The 26,008-nt window shown below is 37.7% G+C and overlaps 1 protein-coding gene and 1 pseudogene across 6 annotated transcripts in view; one reads left to right on the top strand and one right to left on the bottom strand.

Moving 5' to 3' along the window:
* The window catches only part of Braf (B-Raf proto-oncogene, serine/threonine kinase), a 183,032-nt gene that overhangs the window by 131,245 nt on the left and 25,779 nt on the right, over window positions 1–26,008 (top strand). For all 6 annotated transcript variants that reach the window (XM_004851286.3, XM_004851285.3, XM_087206321.1 and 3 more), the window contains 3 exons: window positions 12,939–12,985; window positions 13,710–13,828; window positions 17,804–17,935. In XM_004851286.3, coding sequence (XP_004851343.2) covers window positions 12,939–12,985; window positions 13,710–13,828; window positions 17,804–17,935 — 298 coding nt within the window. The remainder of the gene's footprint in view (window positions 1–12,938; window positions 12,986–13,709; window positions 13,829–17,803; window positions 17,936–26,008) is intronic.
* On the bottom strand, window positions 18,380–18,997 carry LOC106009900 (fasciculation and elongation protein zeta-1 pseudogene; annotated as a pseudogene).

The raw sequence follows: 26,008 nt of genomic DNA, 5'->3' as shown, positions 1-26,008 counted from the left end.
CACTGGAAAAATGAAAGCCATCGTGATTTATACCATAAAATCATCAAAAGTCTCAAGAAGAAAAAAAGTCTCAAGAAGTCAAAATCTCAGAAATTGTCAGTATCAACTATGGGAAGGCAGAGGGCTAAAGTGAAAAAGCCTGTTTGAAAAGCTATTCTAGCCAGGCTAAAAAAAGCTGTTCTACGGGCACACACCTGTAATCCCAGCACTTGGAAGGTTGAAGCAGTTGGGTTTGCTGCAAGGGGCCAATCTGGGCTCCATAGTGAGTTTAAGGCCAGTCTGAACTACACAGTGAGACCCTGTCTCAAAAAAAAAGGCTGTTCTATATATCTATATCTATATTTGTATCTATATCTTATCTGTCCCACTGGATAATTACCTATTTCTATCCTGGTAGTAGACTGGAAATAACCAAAATGGGGATTAGGTGACTGTACTTACTGATGAGTGGAAATTTCCCCACTATTCCTTTTTTATTTTTTTTCCCAGATTAGCAGCCAAACCTTCCTCTTCTTGTAGAGTCTTTTCTGAGGATCTTACCAGCCAAAGAGGAAAGGCCCAAAGAGAATGACTTTAGAGTCTCCATCTAAATCAATGAAGAGTTCCATCTATATGCATAAAACTTCCAGACATTTTCTGGTTCTTCACTTAGTCTGATTCAGACAGATTATCTCTGGATCACCACTTATTGGAGGAAAGTCTCTGATGCAAATGAGAGATCAAAACATATAGGGGTCAGGGAGACACTAGGACAAACAGATGCAACAAAAGAAGGGATTACCCCCTCACTGCCCCCTCCAGGAATAAAATCTCTTGTTTCCTCAGAGAAGTTAAAAAAATTGACTTTCTATCCATTAATCAAGAACAGATGCTAAGGAATATTAATATAACAATAAAAGTTGTTAAAATGTTGATATTTACAGTACACTAGAAATTACATCACTTTCAATTATTTATAATAAACTTCATTTTTTTTTTTTAATTTACTTTTATTTTTTTGGTACCGGGGATCGAACTCGGGTCCTTGCGCTTGTGCAGCAGGCAGTGAAACCACTGAGCTAAATCCCCGGCCCAACTTCATTTTTAAATGTTAATTTAAAATTCATAAGAGTGCCAGGTACAATTGTGCACAACTCTAATCCCAGCAGCTCAGGATGCTGAAGTAGGATGTCCAAAAATTTGAGGCCAGCCTGAGCAACTTGGTGAGATCCTCTTTTAAAAGACAAGAAGGGCTGGGGATGTAGCTCAGTCCAAAGTCTCTGGATTCATTCCCCAATACCACACACACACACCACACACAAAACAAAAACACAAGGAGTTACATAGTTTGTTAGATTTATTTAAGAAGTCTTCATCAAAAGAGTTTTAAAACTTATGCAAAATAGGGCTGGGAATTTAGCTCAGTGGTTCCACCGCCTGCCTCGCAAGTGCAAGGTCCCAAGTTCAATCCCAGTTACCAAAAAAAAAAAACTTATGCAAAATACTATATGATTTAATATTAGTTTTATCTGTATTGTGCAACATAGTTCAAAAAGGACACCTGGACAGATTTTTTTACAAACTGAGTTATATAAATAGATAATTAACTAGAATATATACCAGATTGTATGGCTCTTGGTGAGATAGATACTCCTGTTTTCTTTTCTAGTATCAATGACTAATGCACAGTTTTCATTACATTTTCTTGGGCTTTGTTTTAGTTGTTAGAAGACAGTCAAAATCTACTCTAGGGAATAGGCTGACAGATATTAGGACAAACAGGATGGTCCAGAAGGTCATGAACAGGCCCAAATCCTAACTTGCTAATGATTTTATGTAATAGATTTTTAACTTACTTTTTGCCTTCTGGTCACCAATTTCAGCTTAATGTTTGGTTCTTCCTTTATGCTTTAATTTTACCTTGTCTGTACCAGTGGATCAAATGGCACAGATGGAATGCCTAACATGACTTACTTTTCCTGCCTATTTTCAATGCTTGTTCATCTTTAATACTAACCATAATTCTAACCTGAGGGCTTTTAGGATTATTTTCTAATAATCCTAGTAATTCTAAAATTTTTCTAATAATTCTAAAACACTTTCCTATTAGAAACCTTCTTGGATAATGAACTGCTTCTTAGCACCCATCCCAGCTCTCTTCCCTTCAGTCCCTTGGTTCAGACTCTTCATATGTGGGTCCTCCTCCTCTGCCACCATCATCTCACAGTGGACAGAACAAGCTAGACAATATGCCCATGGCTATTTAAGGAGCTGCTTAATTATGTTGGACTTTTGCTAAATCCTCTACTCACCAGAGATTATTCCGAAGTCCCAAGCAGTAAGCAGAATAAGTACATACTGACTCATTGTACAAATTGTTGAGCTGCAGTTACTTAAAAGAAAAAAGCTTTAATAATTAGGATGTTCCAATGTGTCACCTTCACTGGATTATAGATTGTAAGCAAATAGTCATTGGGTGGCATTTTTCCTCTCTGGTTTTGTCTTCTTTTTGTACCTCAGGGAAAGATCACTTCTGATTCTTATTCAGTTGCACAGCAGAGCTATTCTTATGGTAGATAAGTAAATAAATTCACTCTGAGGAACCAGGATTTATGAAGCGTGTTTTATCATCTTACCTTTCAGCCTTTGATTCAGCTCAGAGACTAAGGTATTTCAAGAATACTGTCATTGAAGAAATGTCAGAAATGGCCACTATATCATTGCCATTTCTTTGCAGCACTTTTAATTTCAGGGTAATATTTAAGGCATAATTTTTAATTTACCTTTATGAGAATATTTACTAAATATTAAATCAGGGAAGCAGATAGAGAGAGTAGGGACCTGTTGGTATGTTCACAGAAGCATTATATTCTAAAAATATGATTAAAAATAATTTGAGGATAAATCCTCACAAATTACTTTTTTTAAACAAGGGTACGGTTTTATACCTCCTCTGTTTTTATGTTTACTCTTAAATGAGCCCTGTTGAACAGACAGTGGAATGAATTAGAGTTAGATGATGTTAACATAATTATTGAAAATTATGATTGAAAATCATTCTAATTGGTCACAGAATGCTTAATTAGAATGGTCATGACTTTTTGGTAGCTAAAAATAGGAGGATGCTGATATAATCAGGAAAATGAAGGGGAAAGAGGCACCACTTTTCAATCACTAGAATTGGGAAAGTGCCTAAATTCTGATGAGATCAAATGTTCATAAGAATTAGGGGACTTGATTACTGGGACATTCCTGATGCAACCAGCCATGCTGAGGGCATTTTAGAAGTATGTGTTAAAACAGAAAATGCTTGTTCCATCCCCAAGAAATGCTAGCTTTTGGTCCAAGAAATGTGTTCAGGAAGAGGTATATTTTAGGAAACCACATTAGAATTATATCAGTAGAGGACTGATAAATATCAGCACAAATGAGCCATGGAGTAGTGCACAGTAATTTAAAATATGAATTGCATATGCATGAGCTTAGATCTATAAAACACAGTGTTAAGTGAAAAAAGCAAGCTGCAGCATGAGGCCACTTAACATCTTTTAAAAAGAACCTTTTTATATTTGGATTTTTTAAAATGTTCAGTGAAAGTACTCAAATAGAGATTAGAAGGTACACACCAAGTTCAATAGTGGTTTCTCCAGGAATGACAGAGGATCAGGATGGGGCCATCTATCAAGGACAAAGACTTGAGCTTTGTCTTAATACTTGAATTTATTATTTTTAATGAAAAAGATTTTACAAGTTACATTTTACCTTTGTAACTTTTTTATGAGTATAAACTTTGAAAAAGGACAGGAGACAACTGTGTAAAAAGTTCAACAGGCTTGATTATGGTAAGAATGTAAGTGATTTCTACCTTATCCTTTTTTTCTTAATTTCAAAATAAAACATGTTACAAGGAAGTATGTGTACACAAATAAACACCAATGTCTTAGTTACTTTCTCATTGCTGGGACACCTTAAAAGAAGAAAGATCAGGCTGGGGATTTAGCTCAGTGGTTCTGTTGCCTGCTTCGCAAGTGCAAGGTCGTGAGTTCAATCCCCGGTACCAAAAAAACAAAAAAAGAAAGATCAATTTTGACTCAAGGTTTCATAGGTTTCAGTCCACAGTCAGCTGGTTCCATTGCTCTTAGGCCCATGGTAAGGCAGCAACATCATGACAGAGGAAAGCTACTCAACTTATGGTAGTCTGAAAGCAGAGAGGAAGAGAGACAGCCTGTGGTTACTGGGCTTCCTCCTCCTGCTCCACCAACTTTCTGTCCTACGTGCCAGTCAACTCCCAAAACACTCTAACAGATAAAACCAAGAATCAGACTTTACTAATTTACCTGGAGTTTTTCAGTCCAAGTTGACAACAAGATGAGCCATTTTGGTCCCAAATGATTTCTGGGGATATTGAAGTTTGAGAAATGCTTCATTAAAGCATAGTGTCCTAAAAATGGAAACAAAGCTTTTGCACATAGGAAGGAGTGGGGGGAGTGGGAGGGATGGGATAAAATAAAATTTATTAATTTTTTTAAAAAGCATAATTGTCCTACTCGCTGTTTACACCTCAGCGGGTTTCTCCTCTATCCCCTTGGGATCTCAGCCAAATTTATAGTTTGAAAAACCATTGAAATACTTCTGTGCCAATCTTCATCCAGTTCATTTCCTTTGAACTCCAGACTCTCATATCCAGCTGTCTGTTTAACATGTCCACTTGATTGTCTAATGGGCATCTCAGATTTCATAGATACAAATCCGACCTCATCTTTTTCCTCAGGCCTGCTCTTCTTGCATTCTGTTCATTTTAGCAACTGGCATCTCTGTTCAACTTCTATCTTATTCTGCTATCCCCCTGATCCATGCCACCATTATCTCCTACTTGGATTATTGACTCTCACCCTGCTTTGGAGCTCACCCACTTTCAGTTTAGTTTCAGTGCAGCTACTTTGGTCCTGTTAATAAAACATAGATACTTTATTCCTTTGTTCCTCAGTGTACACTTTTCACCCAGAATGAAAACCAAAGTTCTGGGTTGAAGGTGTAATTCAGTGGTAGCATTTGCCTACTGTGTGTAAGGGCCTGGCTTTGATCCCTAGCACTGCAGGGTGTTGGGAGGGGAGGTGATTCTTATACTAGGTCTTTCTCAGTGTGTCCACTACCACTATTCTTACTCTCCAGCTACTTCCGTTACCTCTCTTGGCTCATCTATTGCTCTTTCCATCCAACTCTCTGTTACAGTCCAAGCTACACTTAGCTTTCTTGATACTCTTTGAACAGGAGAGGCACATGGCCTGCCATAGGACTTTGCCCTTTTAGTCCACACCCCACATACTCCTGGTATGATCTTGTTCCATATCTACATGCTTTCTCTCCCACCTCCTTTGAGTGAAAATAACCTCTGCAAAAGGCTCTTTTTAGTCTAAAATTATAACCTCCTCTAGTTCAGTATCCTCTGTCATCTGCTGTGCCCATTCCTCCCTTACAGTTAGTTAGCACCATGTAATGTGCTATATATTTTACTGATTCATCTTTTTAAAAGCACCCTGAGTGTAGGGATTTTTTGCTCTATCTCCCAAGACTGAGCCCACATAGTGGACTTTCATTAAATGTGTGAAATAAATAAGAAAGACAGTCTACTAAGGTGAACATTATCATCTCCATATTACAGATTAGAAATCCAAAGCTTTAGACATTATAAAATGTACCCAAGGTCATATGGCTGGTAAGTGACATAGTTGGAATTCAAACCCAAATCTGCGTGATGCAAAACCATGTCCTTTCTGCCATATCTCTCTGATCATTTCACTTAAATTCTCTGGGTTCTGGTTTTCCATTCTGCATGATTGGAGTTGACTTTTTGCCTGTTTCACAAGGAAACATACAGTAAATTTTTATGCCTTGTGTCAGGTTTCTGTCAGGTTTGTGTTCTGTATTTTCTTATAGAAGCTTTTTAGTTTCTGCATTTAGATTTAGATCTTTGGTCCACTTCAAATTAATTTTTGCGGGCTAGGGATTTAGCTCAGTGGTTCTGGCGCCTGCCTCACAAGCGCAAGGTCCCAAGTTCGATTCCTGGTACCAAAAAAAAAAAACCAACACACACATAAAGTTAAAGACATTTAATTTTTAAAAAATTAATTTTTACATCTGTTACAGGGTATCAGTTGAGTTTTTTTTTCACTATGGGTATCAGTCATTCCAACAACATTTGTTGAAAAGACTGACCTTTCCTTCATTAAATTACCTAAATATTTTGACTCATTTTATATGTTTGGGCTTGTGAATGTTGAAATTAACTTTTTTAAAAAAGGATACCATGGTTTTTGCTATTCTGTCAATACTGTGATATTCCCCTTTATTCTCTACAGGGTCAGGGATTTAGCTCAGTGGTTTTGCCTCCTGTTGCGCAAGTGCAAGGACCCAAGTTCAATCCCCAGTACCAAAAAAAAAAAAGCCCTTTATTCTCTACAGGCCAGCGTTCCACTTAGTAGCTGATCAGTGCAATTGCAGTTAAATCTCAGCAGACATATGTTTAAAATTTGACAAGCTAACCATAAAATTTATATGAAAATTCAGTAGCTAGAAATTTATCATCAAGATACTTTTGAAAAAGAATAAAGCTAGAGGACTTCAATTGTGAGATTACAAAATGAACTGTAAAGCAAGAAGGGTAAGTGTGCTTTTAGCATAAGAATAGGCTAAATAAATCAAACAGAATAGAAAACTTAGATTTATTTATCTATAGGGCTGGGAATTTAGCCCAGTGGCACCGTGCCTGCCTCAAAAGCACAAGGTCCTGAGTTTGATCCCCAGTACCAAAAAAAAAAAGATTGGGCCAGGGATTTAGCTCAGTGGTTCCGCTGCCTGCCTCACAAGCAGAAGGACCCGAGTTCAATTTCCGGTACCAAAAAGAAGATTGATTGATTTATTGTCATTTTTTAGTTGTTGTTAACCAAAGTGCCAAAGTGATGCATGAGGCTATTCCTTACATTAAATGTTGCTAAGAATGACCAAATATGGAAAAAATAACCCACTCACCTTTACCTGACACAAGACATAAAAATTTATTTGAAACAGATCAAAAATTTAAGACTTCAGCAAGAAACAGAAGAGACAGGAAATCCTTACGGTCTAAAAATAGGCAGGTATTTCTTAGGTCACAAAAAAGCAGCCTCCCTATTCAAGAGGTTGAGGCATGAAGATGACAAATTCAAGGACAGCCTGAGAAACTTACTAAGACTATCTCAAAAATGAAAAAGGTGCATACCTGTGACCCTAGCACTCAGGATACTGAGGCAGGAAAGTACCACGAGTTCAAGGCCAGCCTGAGCTACATAGCAAGGCTCTGTTTTAAAAAAAAAAAAAAGAAAAAGAAAAGGCAGAGGATAGAGCTCAGTGGTAAAGCACTTGCCTAGCACACACAAGGCCCTGGGTTCCACCCTAGCATCTAAAAAAAGGGAATGGACCATAAAAGAAAAAAAACATTGTTAAGAAGATAAAAAGGCAAGTGATAGGTGTGGGGAAAACACATTATCTGATAAAAGAAATTATATAAAAACCTTCACAGCTCAGTATATGGGGTGGGGATAGGCAAAAGAAGCTGGGCACCATGGTGCACGCCTGTAATCCTAGCTACTTGGGAGTGTGAAACGGGAACATCATGAGTTTAAGGCTAGCCTGAGCAACATAGTGAGTCTTGTCTCACAGGAAAAGATTTGAACACTTTCTAATGAAGCTATATGAATGGCCAATGAGCACATACAAAAATGTGTGCCAAAAGTAGTTATTAGGAAGAGATAGATTAAAACTACATTGAGATGGTACTACATATCCACTAAGAGCCTATAATCAGACTCAACAATACACCAAGTATGGAGGAAGAGCAACTAAAACTCTGATTATTACTGGAAAAGCTAAATGAAAAAACAGACTGATTTGGGGAAACAGACTGATGATTTCTTTTAGTTAAGCTTACCATATGAGCAATTCTGAGCCTACCTGAATACCTAAAAGAAGTAAATCATTCATCAATGACAAAGACTTATATGAATGTTTATAGTGTCTTATTCATGATTACCAAAAACAGAGGACAACCCAGATGTCCAACAAGTAAATGGATAAGTTGTGGTATATTCATCTCCTGTAACACTGCATGCAACCACCCTGTGAATCTCGGAATTGTTATGCTGAGCAAAAAAAGCCATAGAAGTCTCTCTTTATGGAATTGTAGTAAAGGCAAAACTAACTTGTACTAACAGCATTATCAATGATTGCTGAGTCTTAGAGACTTACTAATTCCAAAATATATGAAAAACCTTAGTGAAGTAATGGATATTCCTTGATTGTGACTGGTCATTACTCAGGTTTATGTATTTGCTGGAACTCATTAAATTAGACATTTTAAATTGATGTATTATATGGTGGTGTATGTAAATTATACCTCAATAAATTGATTTTTTAAAAGTGAAAGAAACTAAAAAGTCTAATGAAGATAGAATGGAGCTCATTATAAAGCACGAGTAAGAAATCTAGAAACTACCTATTGGCCATTTTAGTTATTTTTAAAGTGATCAATGATTAATGATTGAGAGAAGTAGCAAAATGTCATTCCCTTCAGTCTTGTCCACTGTCCATGAAAGGAATAGAGAGCATCAAAGAACCTGTGAGTCCTGACAGCTGCTGAATACTGTGACACCTACCGGTCCTGCCAGCTACTGAATACTCTGTGGATAAGTAGGATATCTGAGGAGAGATTCAGCTTCCACCCTGAAGTCTGATGAACCTTTGTGGAATTGTATAGAATTAGATGAAAGATGGCTTAAATGCAGATGTGTAAGAAGGTCATGACTCAGGGATTTTTTTAATTTGTTTGTTTGAAACTGGGTCTCACTCTGTAGTTCAGCCTGGCCTTGAACTCACTATGTAGTCCAGGCTGGCCTCAAATTCTCAGCAATCCTCCTGCCTCAGCCTCCCAAGTGCTGGGATTCCAGGCATGCACTCCCACACCTGGTAGGTCTCAGGTTTTAGAAGCAGTTAAAAATACAAGAAAATAGCCAGGCATGGTGGTGCACACCTATAATCCCAGCACTCAGGAGGTTGAGGCAGAAGGATTGCTGCGAGTTCAAAGCCAGCCTAGGCTACATAGTTCAGGGCCAGCCTGAACAACATAGTGAGACCTTGTCTCAAAAAAACCAATGAAAATTAAAATACAAGAAAATAGAAGCAAACTTGCATGAGCCATTAGTCAGTGGTGACAGACCTAGGGTATGTGTATGACAGCCGGCTGTTTGTATCATTGAAAGTTTTAAAAGGTTGCCATCACTATATTAGGAACTTTTACAAATAGATTAGATTGGTCATCAACCAGGTAGTACACCATGGTATTTGAATATATCTCTCATGATAATCATAAAAATAAGATGGAGACAAAAAAAAAAAAAAAGATGGAGAAGTATAACACAATTGGCCTTGCCGGGGATTTAGCTCAGTGGTTTCGCCACCTGCTGCGCAAGCGCAAGGACCCGAGTTCGATCCCTGGTACCAAAAAAGAAGCACAGTTGGCCAGATTTAACTAGATTTTTAACTGGATGACTGATACTATCTGAAGCTAGTAAGCTAGAGGGAGATTTTTCTTTAATTCCTATCTTAAATATGATGAGCATATTTGGAAGTAACTTAAATGAGAACATCATTAGCATGCTGATCTTTAAAAGCCTATTTTTGGTGAAAACTATAAAGTTTTAATAAACTGAAATTTTAGGGCATGTCTACAAAATGCAAAATCCTTATTCAGCTATAAAGAAGAAAAGCATAAAAATGTAGGATGGGAAAAATATTTTATAGGAGTATTTCAAGAAGAATAATTCGGGGACTTGAATTAAACATAATTTTGTAAGAGTTCACAAAGTAACTATGGCTAACTTAATAAAAAATGTTTTATACTCACCACAAGGGAGATGAAGATGAGAATCTCACTCATTTCTGTTGGTGAGATCAAATGTGAAATACTGTGTTTAGTCTGGGACATCATCTGATGCTGTTTAAAAAATAATGCTGAGCTGGAAATGTAGCTCAGTGGTAGAGTACTTACCTGGCTTGTGCAAGCCCCTAAATTCAATCCCCATAATCTCAGTAAATAAATAATAAAAAGAATGTTGAAAAAGCTAACTCTTGGATAAAACCTTGAAAGGAGCAGTCCGGAAAACAAATTTTACTGCATAATTTTGCAGCTCCAAAGGTTAAATGATCCTGTAGATGGACACTTACTCTTCAAGGAAGAGAATCCTGTCAAGAGAATATATTTGTGTAGTTGATAGCGTGTTTGTTCTTTCCTAGTGCTTTTGTAAGCATGATTCTCTTGTAAACTTGTAGCACTCCTTAACATCTTAAAAAGGTAAGAGGGAGGTCCAGTGTAATTATCCTGATGGATACATTTCTGTGTCATCTTTAGCAAGTGAAGTTGATTTATTCTTGTTCCCTTCCCTACTCTCAACTAATTTAATGTGGTTATTGCCATCTTCCGATATAACTGGTCAGTGCTTATGAAAACATGTTGTAGCCTCAGCTTGTATTGAATGGTTTAGGGTAATAATTACTCTGCACCTTTAATCATGTAGGCATTGGGATGTGATACTCATACTGTTTTTCTAGGTGGGGGATTAGTTCTTTCCTGATTTCCATTGTACAGACCCGGACTTCTCCTCTTGCCATTTTGGTTACAGAAATGTTACCAAAAGAGAATTATTGCATGAGAAAAAAATCAGGAAAGCATTGGTAACCATAAAGGATTGCATAAACATAAGGTAGTGTGATTGTAGCTATGTGTACCTTGGCCTGTAACAGATTTGTGCTACCCAGCCTCTACTGGTTATAACACTAGCTCAGCTGTCACATTTATGTCTTATTAATTATCCAGTACATACCTGACCAGAAATTTCCACTCCTCAACCCTCAAGTTCCATTTATCTACTTTAACCTTGCTGTATTTTTTTGCATCAAATTTGTTGAAAGGATTAACACTTATCTATCAAGAGCACCTTTGTCTTTCCTTTTTTTAACTTTATCATGCTTCCATATTTTCATCTTTCCCTCCCATTTGTTGTGGTTTGACTTCAACAAAAGAACCTCTCCTGTACACTAGATCCCAGGTCTCCTGGACTGAAAGATGGAACTCTACCACCATCACCATTACCATTTAACCCCTTTCTCATGGAGTCAAGGTCTTCCCATCTTGAAAAGGCTTCTGACTGAGACTTAGTTGTATCTACCTGTTGTTACTTTTTCTGTCACCTCAGAACTTTTTAAGCAAATGAAACCTATAATTGACGTAAGATTTTCTTTCAATGACAAAGTATGATGTAGTAGAACACAGGCTGAGGGGCCAAGGATTTAGTTCAGTGGCACTGTGCTTGCCTCACAAGTCCAAGGTCCTGAGTTCAATCTCCAGTACAGGTGGAGGGGTGGGGGGGACACAGGCTAAAGTCATGACAACAAAGTAATTTTAGATTGTGGTAAATGCTGCGAGGGAAATAAGTATCATGAGGTGAGAGAGTAACCGGAAAGGTTACTTTGGATGAATAGTAGTTTGAAATGAACTTTATGTCCGAAAGTTTCAAAACCTTGATGTCTAGGAAAATGAGGAAGTTTAAATGAAGATGAGAAAGCATAAATAATCTCAATTATTTACAAATATTTTTTAACGGTACTCATTACATGATTTTTTTTTTTTTGGTACCAGGGATCAAACTCAGGTCCTTGCACTTCGTAGCAGACAGCAAAACCACTGAGCTAAATCCCCGGCCACATGATTTTGATTATAACATTTGGGCTTTAAATTCTCATTTTTAAGGCAGAACATATTTCTTTGGTTTTGTTTTGTTTTGTTTTGTTTTGTACCAGGGATTGAACTCGGGACCTTGCACTTGCAAGGCAGGTGGCAGTACCACTGAGCTAAATCCCTGGCCCCAGAACGTATTTCTTAATAATCATTGTTAGATTTTATAGTCTCATATATCTTTTTTCCCCAGTATTAAATGAAGAAAAATAACCTGACTAGGACATTATGTTCATCTTTTTGTAGTTGATTCAACAGACATATATTACTGTTAACATCTTACTTAACATCTTAACCTGGCCCTGACAGGCAGTGGAGATAAAAAGGATAACCCTTTCCTTCAGTGAACACAACTAAAGAAATATTTAGGGGTAATCTAGATGATTTACATTTAGGATTGACTTTAAAATAGGTCTACTGTGGCCATTATAGAAGAAGTTTGTGTCTCACTAGTTTTAATAAAGTGTTTTAAGGATATTATCATACCATCTTTAAAATAGTTGTAATTTACCAAACTTTTATATTCTATTAGAGTTTAAATTCCAAATAGAAAGCAAACACATGAATGAAGGTATTATTATAATTGCTATATGAGTTGAAAGTTAAAGATAATTTCATCTAATAAAAAAAGTTTTTAAAAAGATAATTTCAGTTGGGTTAGGCATGGGAAAGTTTCACTGAAGAGAGAGCAGGTCCTGAGTTTGATCCCCAGTACCAAAAGAAAAAGAGTGAGAACTTGTGTTCCATCATTTGGATGAAAATGATGAAAGCTGATTTGGGGAACTGGTGGAGGAGGGAAGCACCAAACATGGAGATGGGATTCAGTGTCAAGGTGTATTTCCAGGACATGGGTAAATAGCCTTGACTGGAGTGAGAGGTTTGTATTTGGAACTAGTAAAAGATAAAAGCAGAATCTTTTAATAGAAAACAAGATTTTTGGCTATACACAGTAATTTTCTATAACCCTAAATTCATTTACAGTCAAGTTTTATATTATGTAAAACATCACAGTGCGCAGATTTAAATTGTTACCATGATTCTAAATAAGTCTTTGCATCCTTAAATATGTTCTGTAAATTCTGAAGCCAGAGTCCTTTACTCCATACTCAGGTTGCAATAATGTTTTGTTTTTCAGTTACTTACACGCCAAGTCAATCATCCACAGAGACCTCAAGAGTAATAGTATCCTTCCTGAAATTTGTCCGCGAAGTTTGAAAACATCCTGACTTTTCTTCTGTATTTTGTCTTCACATTACATACAAACAGTTTTCATGCTAAGTTCAATATACTGTAAAGGAAATTAATAATCAGTTTGCATGAAAGTGTAGTAGAGCCGGATATAACAGCCTGCTTTTGGTTTCTGAATGCCTGAACACTACAAGAAAATCTATCAAAAGTCTTCTTAATAGTAGGATTTTTCTGATTGCTTGCTTACATTCTGCCTGCACAATAAAATGGATAAGTTTTATAGCTATCTCCTAGTTTAACAGTGAGGTGAGGAAAAACAGTTTTTCTTCCCAATGCCCAGACTAAGATCCTATCTCTTGGGATCTCTATTCCCGTAAAGTGCCTTTATAGCTTTCTTAGTAGTTCTAAAGGATATCTGGGCCTACATGACCAAAATCAGATGGAAGAGTTTTTGGATCTCCTGTACTCATAGGAAAGCATCTCACCTCATCCTCACACGTTTCAAGCCCAAAAAAATCCTAAAAGCAGATCTTACAGGCCAAATAGAACTAATTATTGTTTAAAACATATTTATTGACCTCAGGGAAATAGAAAGTACTACATTTTTTGAGCATATCATATTACAGAATTATAGAAACTAGATCTTGTGCCTAAAATATACCTAATACTCTAATAGAAAAATGAAACACATTATTTTCCTTTACTTACTGCACCTCAGATATATTTCTTCACGAAGATCTCACAGTAAAAATAGGTGATTTTGGTCTAGCCACAGTGAAATCTCGATGGAGTGGGTCCCATCAGTTTGAACAGTTGTCTGGATCTATTTTGTGGATGGTAAGAATTGAGGCTGTTTCTCCATGGATTACATTTTTAGACCCTGAGATGTTGCTGAATTACTTGAAAGTTTCAACTATTTTCATAGCTTTCAATATTCGCAAAAAATCAATGTTTTTCTTACATAGTTTTAACCTTTTTATTTTTAAAAAGAATATTACAGACTCAGTTTCAATATATTCCAAACAAAAATACACATTTTGTAAATAGTATTTAAATTCCACTCAGAATTCTGTTGAAAAATATTTCGTGTTCAAAATGTTCTGTGCCCTTTTTTTTTAAAGGTTTACAATTTAAGACAGGTGTGATCTACAGCCATTATTCTTGTTTTGCTAAGAGAACTATTCCTTTTAACAAAGGCTGTTTCACAATCTTATTTAAGCCTAAATTGAAAAGTTACTTCATTCAGACTAAAAACTTTCTAATTTGGGGGCAGCTGGAAGAGGAAAGACAAAAGGAAAAAAGAGACAATTTTAACAGTGTCATCCTTGTGCTGCCTTGTATGGCTCTTCTTTCTCTTTATTCCTGTTTCTACTTAGTGGAAAAGAAGACAGAAGTTCTAAAAAGGATAAAACTAAAACTTCTGCAAGATGCTGCAGGAAGCTACTAAAAAGTCAGGTATAGGAATCATGCTGTAAACCAGTGCTTCTTGAAGGGTCTGTAAGACCTTTCAGGAGGCCCACAAGATTTTTGTGAGACCAGATTTTCTTCATATCCTTCACATCGAATGTAGAAGCAAATATGAGAATCTGTCTGACTGCTGTTAAGCCAGACATTAAGAGAATCACAGTTCCATTCTCACTTTTGTTTTTCTCATTTTGTTTTTTAAAATGTAGTTATTTTCTTCATTAAAAATAAGTTTTCTGTGTTAACATCTGATGGTTATTTTAATATAATTTAATAGATTACCAAGTATTTTAACAGTTTATCACTTAAGCTTAAAATGATAAATATCCACAGATAGAATCCATAAAAGCAAAAGCTCTATAGCGTCTTCAGTAATTTTTAAGAATAAAAAGTCCTGAGACCAGGGGCTGGAGATTTAGCTCAGTGGTTTTGCCGCCTGCTGCACAAGCTCAAGGACCCGAGTTCGATCCCAGGTACCAAAAAAAAGTCCTGAGACCAAACAGTTTCAAAACCACAGCTCTAAGATGAATATAATTATCCCAAAATCTTAATGCAGTTTGAAGATTTAAGTAATCTAATCTGTACTATCTAGATAGAAATAGAAAAGTTGCAAGAGTTTTCAAAGCCATATTTGACTAAATTCCGTGAAATGTATGCAGCAGTCCCCAAGAAGAGAATTCCAAGGTAGGATTCTCAGTTGGTCATGATAAGCCTACGATTTCTCATGAAAATAAATGGAATTAGGGTAGGTGGAAAGGTGGAAGAGAAGATACTGGATTTAGGAGATCTGTACTCTAGTACTCTGGTCATTAACTTACAGGTTTCTTAACATCCTCTGAGTCTCCCTTTTGGAATCGCTGGGTTGGAGTAGTGGGTTTTTGATGCTCCAAGATTCAGTAATTTTAAGTAGCTAGGGTTTTTTTTTAATCTTTAATATGTGTTTAACTGTTTTAATTAAAAATTATAAATAAGCAAAAAATAATAATTATAAATAAGCTAATTAATGACTGTAATCTGGATCCCAATCCCCTTGAAGGCACACTCCTGTAATAAAGGTCTACCCTAACAAGATAGGGGCAGTTGCAGAGCCTCAAGTTAATGTAAACAAACCATTCATGTGTTTTAAGGGTGTGTTTGTTTTAACTAGTATGAGAGACTTGACTTCAATCAAGTCTCCAGGTTTGTCCTTCCTTTTTCAGAAACCTCAGATATACTAATGTATATTTCATATTGGAAGTTTTATATTTTCTCCTAGTTACTTCTTGTTGATAATCGGATAGGTGAGTTCATCCTTTATCATGCCAAGACAAGGAATAGCCAATATTCTTTATTGTTAAACAGATCTTTCTGAGTTGATGTTGCCTCCAGAAACAAATACAGACCATCCACAGACAAGGAGGAAAGAGTTTGGTCAGTACTAGAATTATGTGGTCCTGTGGATTATTTATAGTGATCTCAACTTTCTTTTATTTAAACCTTAGAAGAGATAGAAATCTTTGTGAAGATGTTTGCAAATTAAATCACTAAAATGAGAATCAGTCATGAATCTCTTGTAAATAGGTAACATGCAGATTTTCACCAAACTACCAACAACAGAGAAATCAAACTAAATTTTAAAAGACAGTTCTTCCTGGCAATTGTGGTGCATACTTGCAGTCTCATCTGCTTGGAAGACTGCAGTAGGACAATCTCAGGTTTCAGGCCAGCCTGGGCAACTTAGACTCTGTCTCTAAATAAAATTAAAAGTATTGAGTATGTAGCTCAATATTAGAGTACCCCTGGGTTTAATCCCCAATACTTTAAAAAAAAAAAAAAAAAAGACAATTTTGATTTTTATTCTGTGCCTCACAAAAATTGGTTCAGGCCTTAAACATTATGTCCTTATCATGACCAGCCTCTTAGTGTTCTGGCTTGTTCATTTCATCACAGTTACATATGGCTTATTTTGTATTGTATTACTAAAAATAACTTATCAACAAAGTACACAACAAACACAAGTAAACGTGACCTTCACCACCACCAGCCTTTGACTGTCTTCAGAATATCCCATAGTAATGTTTAGGTCCCACTCCCAGTTGTAACACTGAGCTGCTGACCTAGGTGCATTCTGGGCATTGAGAGGTTCAGAGGCTCCACACGTGATTCTGATTTGCAGCTGTAGTTGTGTGCCATTATTCTTTATCCTTGTGAGATACCTGCCTTACCGAGACTAGTTACCTTGTCCTGTCCTGCAGCCATTTTTGTAGTTAGTAGAGCTTTTGCTATCAAATTGATGTTTTCATTAATATGCTTGCCTTCTTCAGTTCCTTCCAAATGAAAGAGTACAAGAGTTGCAAGGTGAAGGAAGAAAGCTCTTAAGCTTATTTTTAACCAGTTATTTGTTGTTCTTCCTGCAGTGGTGCACACCTGTAATACCCAGCATTCTGGGAGGCTGAGCTAGGAGGAATGCAAGGTCAAGCAACTTAGCAAGACCCTGTCTCAAAACAAAAAAACTTTCAAAAGTGCTGGGGATATAACTCAGTATAAAAGCCTTGAGTTCAACCCCAGTACTGGGAAAAAACAAAACAAAATAAAACCTAGTTATGCAATGCAGTGATCGAACTATATAAAAATGTGGCACATATGATTTGGTCTGTTTCTCTATACAAGAACCAGCAATCAAAAGATTCTTTAAACCAACTTCTACTAAATCTATCTGCCATTACTTTTGTTAATAAAGCATCTATGGCCCATTTATACCATGGCTTGGAAGGGAATGAGTTTATCATCCTTGAAATTCTACTGTTACTTTCTAAGGTACCCTGAGATGAGGAAAATCTTCTGTGCCAGTGGAAAACTTAAGTTTTAAGACAATTACTACAGTAGTTGTACCTGCCCTCAAATCTCTTTTTGCCACAGGTCTAGTAGCATTTCTTTGCTGAATTGGGAATGGGAAGTGGGAACTGACTCTTGTAGGATGAGTTGTGGGGAGAATTCAAATGATAGTGACAGTATTTTTGAGAAAGAAGGTGACTGATAAAATTATAAAATCTTAGGGCCTGGGATTTAGCTCAGTGATACCACACGTGCCTCGCAAGTGCAAGGTCCTGAGTTCAATCCCCAGTACCAAAAAAAAAAAAAAAAAATATATATATATATATATATATATATATATAGTCTTAGTGATGCATTTTGGAATCTCAGTACAAACAGCATCTTTAAGGGTTCATAATGGGCTTTATTTGTCCATTAATAAGAGAATTAATTACATAAAAGGGTTTTAATGATTAAACATTGCTCTGGGAATTGCAGTTTGCATTTTCAGTCTTTTATTCAGCTGAAGCCTCATTTCTTCTTATGTTCTTACAGGCACCAGAAGTAATCAGAATGCAAGATAAAAACCCGTACAGCTTTCAATCTGATGTATATGCATTTGGGATTGTTCTATATGAACTGATGACTGGGCAGTTACCTTATTCAAACATCAACAACAGGGACCAGGTACATTTTTACCATTTCTGAGAGTTTATTTTGTATTTGTATAAAGTCTCCAATTAATTACAGAGAGGAAGTATTGAGTCCTACATAAACAATGAAGGATAGCTCTCTTGATCTTTGTGACCAGCTTTAGAAATCTTTTGTGTGCTCTTAGCAGTAATAGTAATATGTAAGACCTTTCTTTTTTAAATTATTATTACCATTTGTATTTTTTTCATTGATTTTATGGTAGCATCATCCATTGCTTTTCAACAGTGGTTTCGAGTTCTACTTTTCCTTTAGTTTTTGTTCTTTGGTTAGCTTTACCACTTACATTCTGCTTGACTACCTTTTCATTTATAAAAACACTCACTTCCCTCCTGTTGTGGAGGAGGAAGGAGGGTGCCACCCACCCTCTGGATGTGTAAGCTTCTGCACTGGGGCAGCGACTGGGTTCTGTCACATGTGTTACCGTGCTGGCACATTATCCTCAGCCAGCCCACCCAGGGCCTCACCTTTGTAGGACCAGCTGTTGAAGGTCTGTGTCAAGGCTTGCACCTCCTGCAGCAGGACCGAGTCTGCCTGCCTCCTCTTCCTCCTCAGGGACTGGGGAGTTCTGCATCATTTCCTCAGTTTCCTCAGTTACCCGATCTGCTGCGAGTAGAGGCTCCTCATTGATTCCAGAGTCATTTTCACTCTTATTGAACTCTTCCTCTTCCTTCTCATGGATCTTGGTGTCAGAACTGTTGCCCTTCAGAGCCTTGATGCTTGGGTCCCGCCAGTCTTCCCAGAGTGAAGGAATGTAACTGTCAGTACATCCCAAACCTCCTCATCCTGAAAGGTCATCTTCTCCTCTTGGATCTGTAACTGGTTCTTCACCGGAGCGAGGTTCTTGGTCTTGGCATTGTAGCTCCAAAAGCACACATTGAGCTTCTCGTCAAATTCATTCACAAGGTCCTCCATGGACTTGAAGGTGATTATTTCAAAAGAAAAATTCTTCAGCTCAGAGAGGAAGGGGTCCTCCAGATGGTGGGGAGACGAGCCATAGAAACAGTGGGGCTGCTTCTCCTGCTCCTCCGAGTAGCAGAGTCAAAGGTCCTCAAACTCTTCGTCCAGGGCTGGGGATTTAGCTCAGTGGTTTCATCACCTGCTGTGCAGGTGCAAGGACCCAAGTTTGATTCCCCAGTAGCAAAAAAAAAAACCTCTTCGTCCAAACTCACCAGTGGGGCCTCCATTCTTACAGCACAACAGCGGCAATTTTCAGGATTCGTTTCTCTGTACGCTGAACTGGGATCTCTGAAAGAGGCATGAGACCTTTGCTTGTTCACACACTCTTTCCAGAAACAGTTCTGTCCAGAGGATGTGAAACAGGGATGTTGTCCCCTGAGATGAGAAGAGTTGGTCATGTTGCTGTAAGGCCTTTCTTTAAAATGTTGCAGTGAAGTGAAATTCCTGATTTTGTGCCTAAAAACTAGAGAAACAATGAATAATGCCTCGGGGTTTTTGACCATAGCACCATTAAACTAATGAGCTCTGATACTACAGCATCAGGGTTTTAATCCTTTTGCTGTATCATGGATTGTGCTATCAGAGCATATACTTGGCTATGTTTGTCTTTATGTGAAATTCTTTTAAAATTATTGCTGGACGTGGTGGGTCATTGCTGTAATCTTAGCACTCAGGAGGTTGAGGCAAGAGGATTACCACAAGTTCAAGGCCAGCCAGAATTACATAGTGAGACCTTGTCTCAAAAAATAATAATAGTAAAATAAAATTAAAATACTGTTTTTAAAAAATTTTTTAAACCACAGAAGGACTGTTCCATCATGCTTTGATTTTTCCATAATTAGAATTGTAGTAAAAGGATAATTTTTTCACTTTTTCCTTCCTAAGTTACTATTTTCTGTCCCTTATATTCTAAATGATACCAGTATACTCATGGACCTGTTTGCCTTTTCTGTTTTTTCACAATAAATTCATTTAGGCTTTTAAAACTTGCCAAGGAAAATGAATTGTCTTTACTGAAATTACCTTGGATACCTCAACATTTTAAAAATGTGTGAGTATGCACATGTGCGTATATGTGTGTGAGGAGACAGATTTCAGAGATTATACTGCTAACATATTGGAATACAATAGTTGACCACATAAATATAATTAAAGAATATTTAGATTTTATACTTTGGTTTGCATCAGGTTTTTGGTAGTAGCTCTGAATAGCTGTCCTCCTCCAACTGTCATGTGACATCAATGAAGTATCCTATATCTCGTGTATACTTAGTGGATCACAGTATTCCCTGCAACCAAGAGGGATCTTGATTCTGTTTTAAGTATTTTTTTTAAATGACTATTTCTGTCTGGTTAATCATAAAACTAAATTTTAATTGATTTTTGGTCTAACAACTTCATAGCTTTAGAATGTTGAGTCTTGTCTTTGAGTATTAAACAACATAGCACTTCAGTTCTGATGATCAGATATGTGTTATGCATGAAACTTGTATTCAGGGTGAATAAAATACTAGCTAAAGAACATAATAAGCATTGTACTTACTGTTCTTGTGACAGATCTTGATCACTGAGATGACTGATTTGAAGGCAGCCTGAATTGCAAAATTGTCTCTTAAATTGCAAACCTCTGTGCTCTGCCTTTTACAAGAAGTCTTGACGTATTAATTTGAACATACAGTATAATACCCTGTATCATGTTCATGTTTCCTGTGCATATTATTTTTCTGGAGTAATTGCTAAGGATTTTAAGTATAGTTTTAGTTGATTTATTATATAGACTTATCAAATTAATCACATAGATTTATCATAATTGATCAAATTGATAAAAATTCATGAACCTAAGATCTGTATGAAATCCACTTGTCACTAACTTTAACAAAATTATACTATAGAAACAAATACTATTATGTCCAAATTATGGATGTAAGTATCCCAGAGTTCTGTACTCACCCACTTCTTGGCATTTTAGGTACTTTGTCCTACCTGGGAGTATAATAAATGGTGTAGCAAGGGCTTACTCTCCCTGAGAGGAGTGAGTGAGTGACCAGCAGAGGATAAGGCCTTCCTAGTTAATTCTTTCTAGTACTACAGTTAGAGCCCCTGAATTTGCCAGTCTGAAAGCAAGTTGAGTATTTGGTAAAGAAGGAAGAGGTGAAAGAATGATACCCTCTTCCCATGACCCCATTCTACTTGAGTACCCCGTACCCTGCTTTCTTCAAATGGTACTTTCTGTAGACCTTCTTATTTTGAAAAAATAACTCTGGCCACCCTCAGTGAGGTAACCTCAGGCACTATTCTTTCCATCCATCTTCTTGCTTTGAGTTTTCTTGCCCTTTCACTAAGAGCTTGATCTCCATGGCTCTCAGATGAGACTTGTGTTTGAGAATCCAGGAGCATCTTCATTTTCATGGGAGATGAGACACTGCTTCTTTACTTGTATTACCACTGCCCTACACCCTTTCCCCATACTGAGGGGCAGATTTTTGCCTTTAAATTCATGGCATACTTTTTTTTTTTTTTTGGTACTGGGGATTGAACTTGGGACCTTGCGCTTGCGAGGTAGGCACCAGAACCACTGAGCTAAATTCCCAGCCCTTGCCTTTAAATTCAAAGCAGAGCTCTGGTAAAGCACTGTGAAATAATTAATAACAATCTTTGGACTCATCATCTGTTCATGTTCCTCTCCAGGTATTTTTGTTTGTTTTCAATTATGAAAATAAGAGATTGGACTAAAGAATTCCTTTATTTCTAAAACTCATACTGTTTACTAAAGTAGGCCTCCTAGCTCTCTAGACCATCTCTGTGATCTAGAAGGATGACCATCTCGGTGTTATTATTTTGCAAAGTAGCACACTTTTCTTTTTTTTCTTACTTTCCCTGGTATGTAAAGTCTGAGAAATCATTTTCTTTTTTTTTTTTTTCCTATTTTTCATCCCATTTTCCTCTCTAGTCACCCCATTCTTTCCTCTTTCAGCCCAGCTTCTCTACTAAATCAGGATTAATATTCACATTGAAGCTAGGCATGTTGAATATACCCCCATGGCTTTCTTTTCGTGGAGCAGAAGTGTTGCGTCTTCTTAAAATAAAATAATAAATAACATATAGCACTTATTTTAATTATATTCCAGTTATTATTTGTACATAATAAATAAGTCGCCCAGAATGTAGTGACTTAAAACAAATTATGAATCTTCAGTTTGAGTTGCTCTCATGAGGAAGGTTTATATGTATTTCAAAGGTCTCAGCTGGAGTAGCTTGACTGGGTGCTAAAAGGTTCTGCTTCCAGTATGACTCATTCATGTTCCTGGCAAGCTGGTGCTCACTGTCAGCTGGAAGCTCAGTCAGGGGTGAGGGTGAGGGACCACACTGCTCCCTGTGGGCCTTTCCGTGAGGACCTCTTCACGGGCTGCTTGGTCTCTCTCGTTGGCATGATGGCTGAGTTCTGAGCACAAGATCTCAAGAAAAAAAGATGTGATAGGTGTGATGGCACACACCTGTAATGCCAGCTACTCTGGAGGCTTATGCTGGAGGATCCCAAGTTCGAGCCCAACCTGGGCAATTTAGTGAGACCTTGCCTCAAAATAAAGGGCTGGGGAGATAGCTTAATGGTAGAATACACTTGCGTAGCATGTACAAGGCCCCAGGTTAAATCACCAGCACCACAAAAAGAAGAAACAGAAAGTGATATGTGCTATTCTTATCAATATACAAATTATTTTAACAAAAAAAAATTTTCTTGGCACCAGCAATCGAACTGGAGACCTTGAGCTTGCGAGGCAGGCAGAGGAACTGCTAAGCTAAATCCCTGGCCCTTGACAAAATATTTTTAATACCTGCTATAGGCAAAGCACTGTACAACATTAAGGGATTCAAAAATTAATATAGCAGAGGCACTGCTCAATGTGGTTTACAGTTCTGTTGAGACAGTTCTTTTTGATACTGAAAATGGGCAGAGAACCCTCCAATAATACTGTACTGAGAAGTGAAAGAACGGCAAGAGAAACCAGGAGTGCCAAGTATGGACTGAGAGTAGAAGCTAATCCTAGAAGTCCAAACCAAGGGACTCATTCTATATATACGTGTCACATGACTCTCCTATCTGTGAATTTTATGCAGAAAAGACTTTTCCTTGTTCCTTGTTGCTATTCCTTCATTAGTCAGCCCCCCAATCCTGGCAGCAAAAGTCCCCTGCTTTATGCTCTGTACTCACTCAGTTCTTTGAAGCATACAAAAAATGTGACAGCTGTCTTTGATTTTTCCCTTCATGTCCCTCCTGAAAGAATTTTTTAAAACTATATACCTCTGTGTATATTTGTAAGTTAGTATCTAAAAAGTTTTATCTTAACCTTAAATAACTGCAAAGAATGTAATTTTTAGTGTATTCTGTTAACATTTTAAAATAAAGCTATTTAGGCTGGGCATGATGGTGCTGCACAGGTGTTATCCTACCATTTGGGAGACTGAGGCAAGAGGATCGCTGAGATTGCAAGGCCAGCCTGAGCTACATAGTGAGTTTAAGGCCAGCCTGCATTACAAAGTGAGACCCTGTCTCAAAAAACAAAACCTAAAATAAGGCTACTCTATCCCTCTTTTTAAAATGTGTAAAATCTAAAAACCATACTGATTCGATAACTTCCTGGACTCATTTTAAACATACAAAAACTCAGCATTAATTTTAGAAGTTTGACATGACTCCTTTTTTTCCTTCAAACTATGGTGCATTGCAATATTTTATTCCCTCCAAAGAATTTTATGCTAATTTAATGTATTTTTATGTTTAAAGCCTTTTATTATTCAAGTTATAAATCTTGAATAAAAATATGGATGTAAGTTTCAATTTAGAACTTTTAAATTTCCTTTGATTTTAGGCTATCGTTATTTTTTTTAATTCTGAATTATGCCATTATTACAATATTTACTATATAACTGATGAAAAGAATGTTGTTTTTTGGTTTTTTGGGGGTTTTTTTTTATACCGGAGATCGAACTCGGGTCCTTACGCTTGCGTAGCAGGCAGCGAAACCACTGAGCTAAATCCCCGGCCCAAGAATGTTGTTTTAATATAGAAACCCAGAAGGTAAAATTTTATTGGAAATATGTATCATAATGAGCAAAATGGGTCTTTTCTTTTCCTTTCAATTAATTTTTATGTTTTTGTTTTTGAGGCAGGGTCTCACTATGTAGTTCAGGCTGGCCTTGAACTGCAATTAATTTTTATGTCTATGAGTAAATATGACTTTTTTGCTAGAATGAGCTAGGGTTTAGTATTGATGTTCTCCTTGTTTTATTTTTAGAAGTAAGTACTGAGAAATCTTGTTCAAACAACATAAAAAAGGAGTTTTGCTATAGCCATATGCTGAGTTTAGTGGATTTATGAAAAATTCAGTCTCAGCTTATTACAGTGAAAGAATATAGATTAAAATCATCTCAGGGAAGAAGTATATGGGGCAGAGGCCAAGAGCATTTCTCACATGGAGCTTCTAGCCATCCTCTCCTAGTGGAGCTCTGCACAGTGCTATGTTGTCCCGCAGCAGTGTGTGAAATAATGTGGAGTTTGGCCAGCTCAGGAAGCTTCCTGAGACTCACAGTCTAGGGGGTTACAGGTATGGTTGACTCCCCATGTGGCTGACTGTAGTTTCCAGCTCTCCCAGAGGTCAAGTTGATAATACATGACCCTGCACCCCTTCCGTAAGTTACATTGTTGGCATAGTCTGTCTGGCCTGGCCCACAGCCTCCAGATAAACAAAAACTGGAAGGAGGAAGGACACCTCAAGAGCCTAGTGATTATCTTCTAGGAGCCAAGGGCAAAAATCTTTCCTCTCTGTGGGTAAGATTAATTCTTCATCACATACCATGTCACTCAATCACTTGAACTCATTCCTGAAACATACCAAAAATTATATAGTAACTTGTTGTGAAAAAATGCTTTAGTAATGAGCTAACAGTTTAGTCATTTCTGTTGAAAGCAGAGAATTGGAAGTCAATTGACTTGTAAGGGGATTTGCTACTCGGATTTGCTACTTATTCATGCAAGCCTAATGAGATGCTAATATTTGGAAAGGTCCCTGTCATAAAGAATGTACTTGTCAGAAAACAGGCTTTTGAGGGCCAGGGATTTAGCTCAGTGGCACTGCACCTGCCTCACAACCGCAAGGTCCTGCGTTTGATCCCCAGTACCAAAAAACGGGCTTTTGAAAGGAAAGTTTATTCCACTTAACAGGGATTAGAAATCAGAAGATTTTAGCAGCTAGTGGGAAAAGCTGAGTTTATCACATCCGTGTGTGGATGGGCTGACATTGGGAGAGAGATAGCAGCAATTAACTAGGAAAGGAATTAGGCTTATATAGGTATTAAAAGGGCAAAGAAATCTGGGGTGAGATATTTATGACTTGGATGCCCAAGGACGGTCTATTCAGGTGTGTACACAATTACTGGACTTTTTGGCACCGGGGGGATATATACTACATTTTGAGTCCACTTGCCCTGTTTACTGAGAAGCTGCTGTTGTTTGCTAAAAGTAGCCTGTTGGCTTTGTCCCGTTTGTTTGTGAAGGACTCACTTAAGTTAGACCTGACAGTCCCATTGACGCTCCCATAGTTTTCACAGTTTGGAACAATGTACTCAGGTAGATTCCATGTGGGTAAAAGGTAAACCCTTTTATAAAGGAAGAAAAGGGGCCGGTTCCGCGGGGCTGGCTGGCGGGCTGGCGGCCGGGAGTGGCGGCGGTGGCGCCTGACAGACAGTGAGGGCTGGGAGCGGCGTGGCGGCAGTGAGGAGAAATGTGGGGCCCGGGGGTGGGGCGGGGCACCAGCCTTGGACAATCAGCGCACCATCCAGGTCAAGTTAGAGCTGGAACACCGCACCCAGCTGCGCAAGAAGCCCGCCAGGAGGGCTTCACCCACGACTGGATGGTGTTTGTCCGAGGCCCTGAGCAGTGCGAGATCCAGCACTTTGTGGAGAAGGTGATCTTCCGGCTGCACGACAGCTTCCCCAAGCCCAAGCGAGTGTGCAAGGAGCGCCCCTACGAAGTGGAGGAGTCGGGTTACGCTGGCTTCCTCATGCGCATTGAGGTGTACTTCAAAAACAAGA

This window comes from Heterocephalus glaber, unplaced genomic scaffold (genome assembly GCF_053883595.1).
Source record: "Heterocephalus glaber isolate CG9 unplaced genomic scaffold, H.glaber_assembly_v1.0 deba00000621, whole genome shotgun sequence".
In the NCBI taxonomy this organism is placed as follows: domain Eukaryota; kingdom Metazoa; phylum Chordata; class Mammalia; order Rodentia; family Bathyergidae; genus Heterocephalus; species Heterocephalus glaber.
Note: the sequence above shows the minus strand (reverse complement) of the source record. Positions and strands in the feature narration are given on the sequence as shown.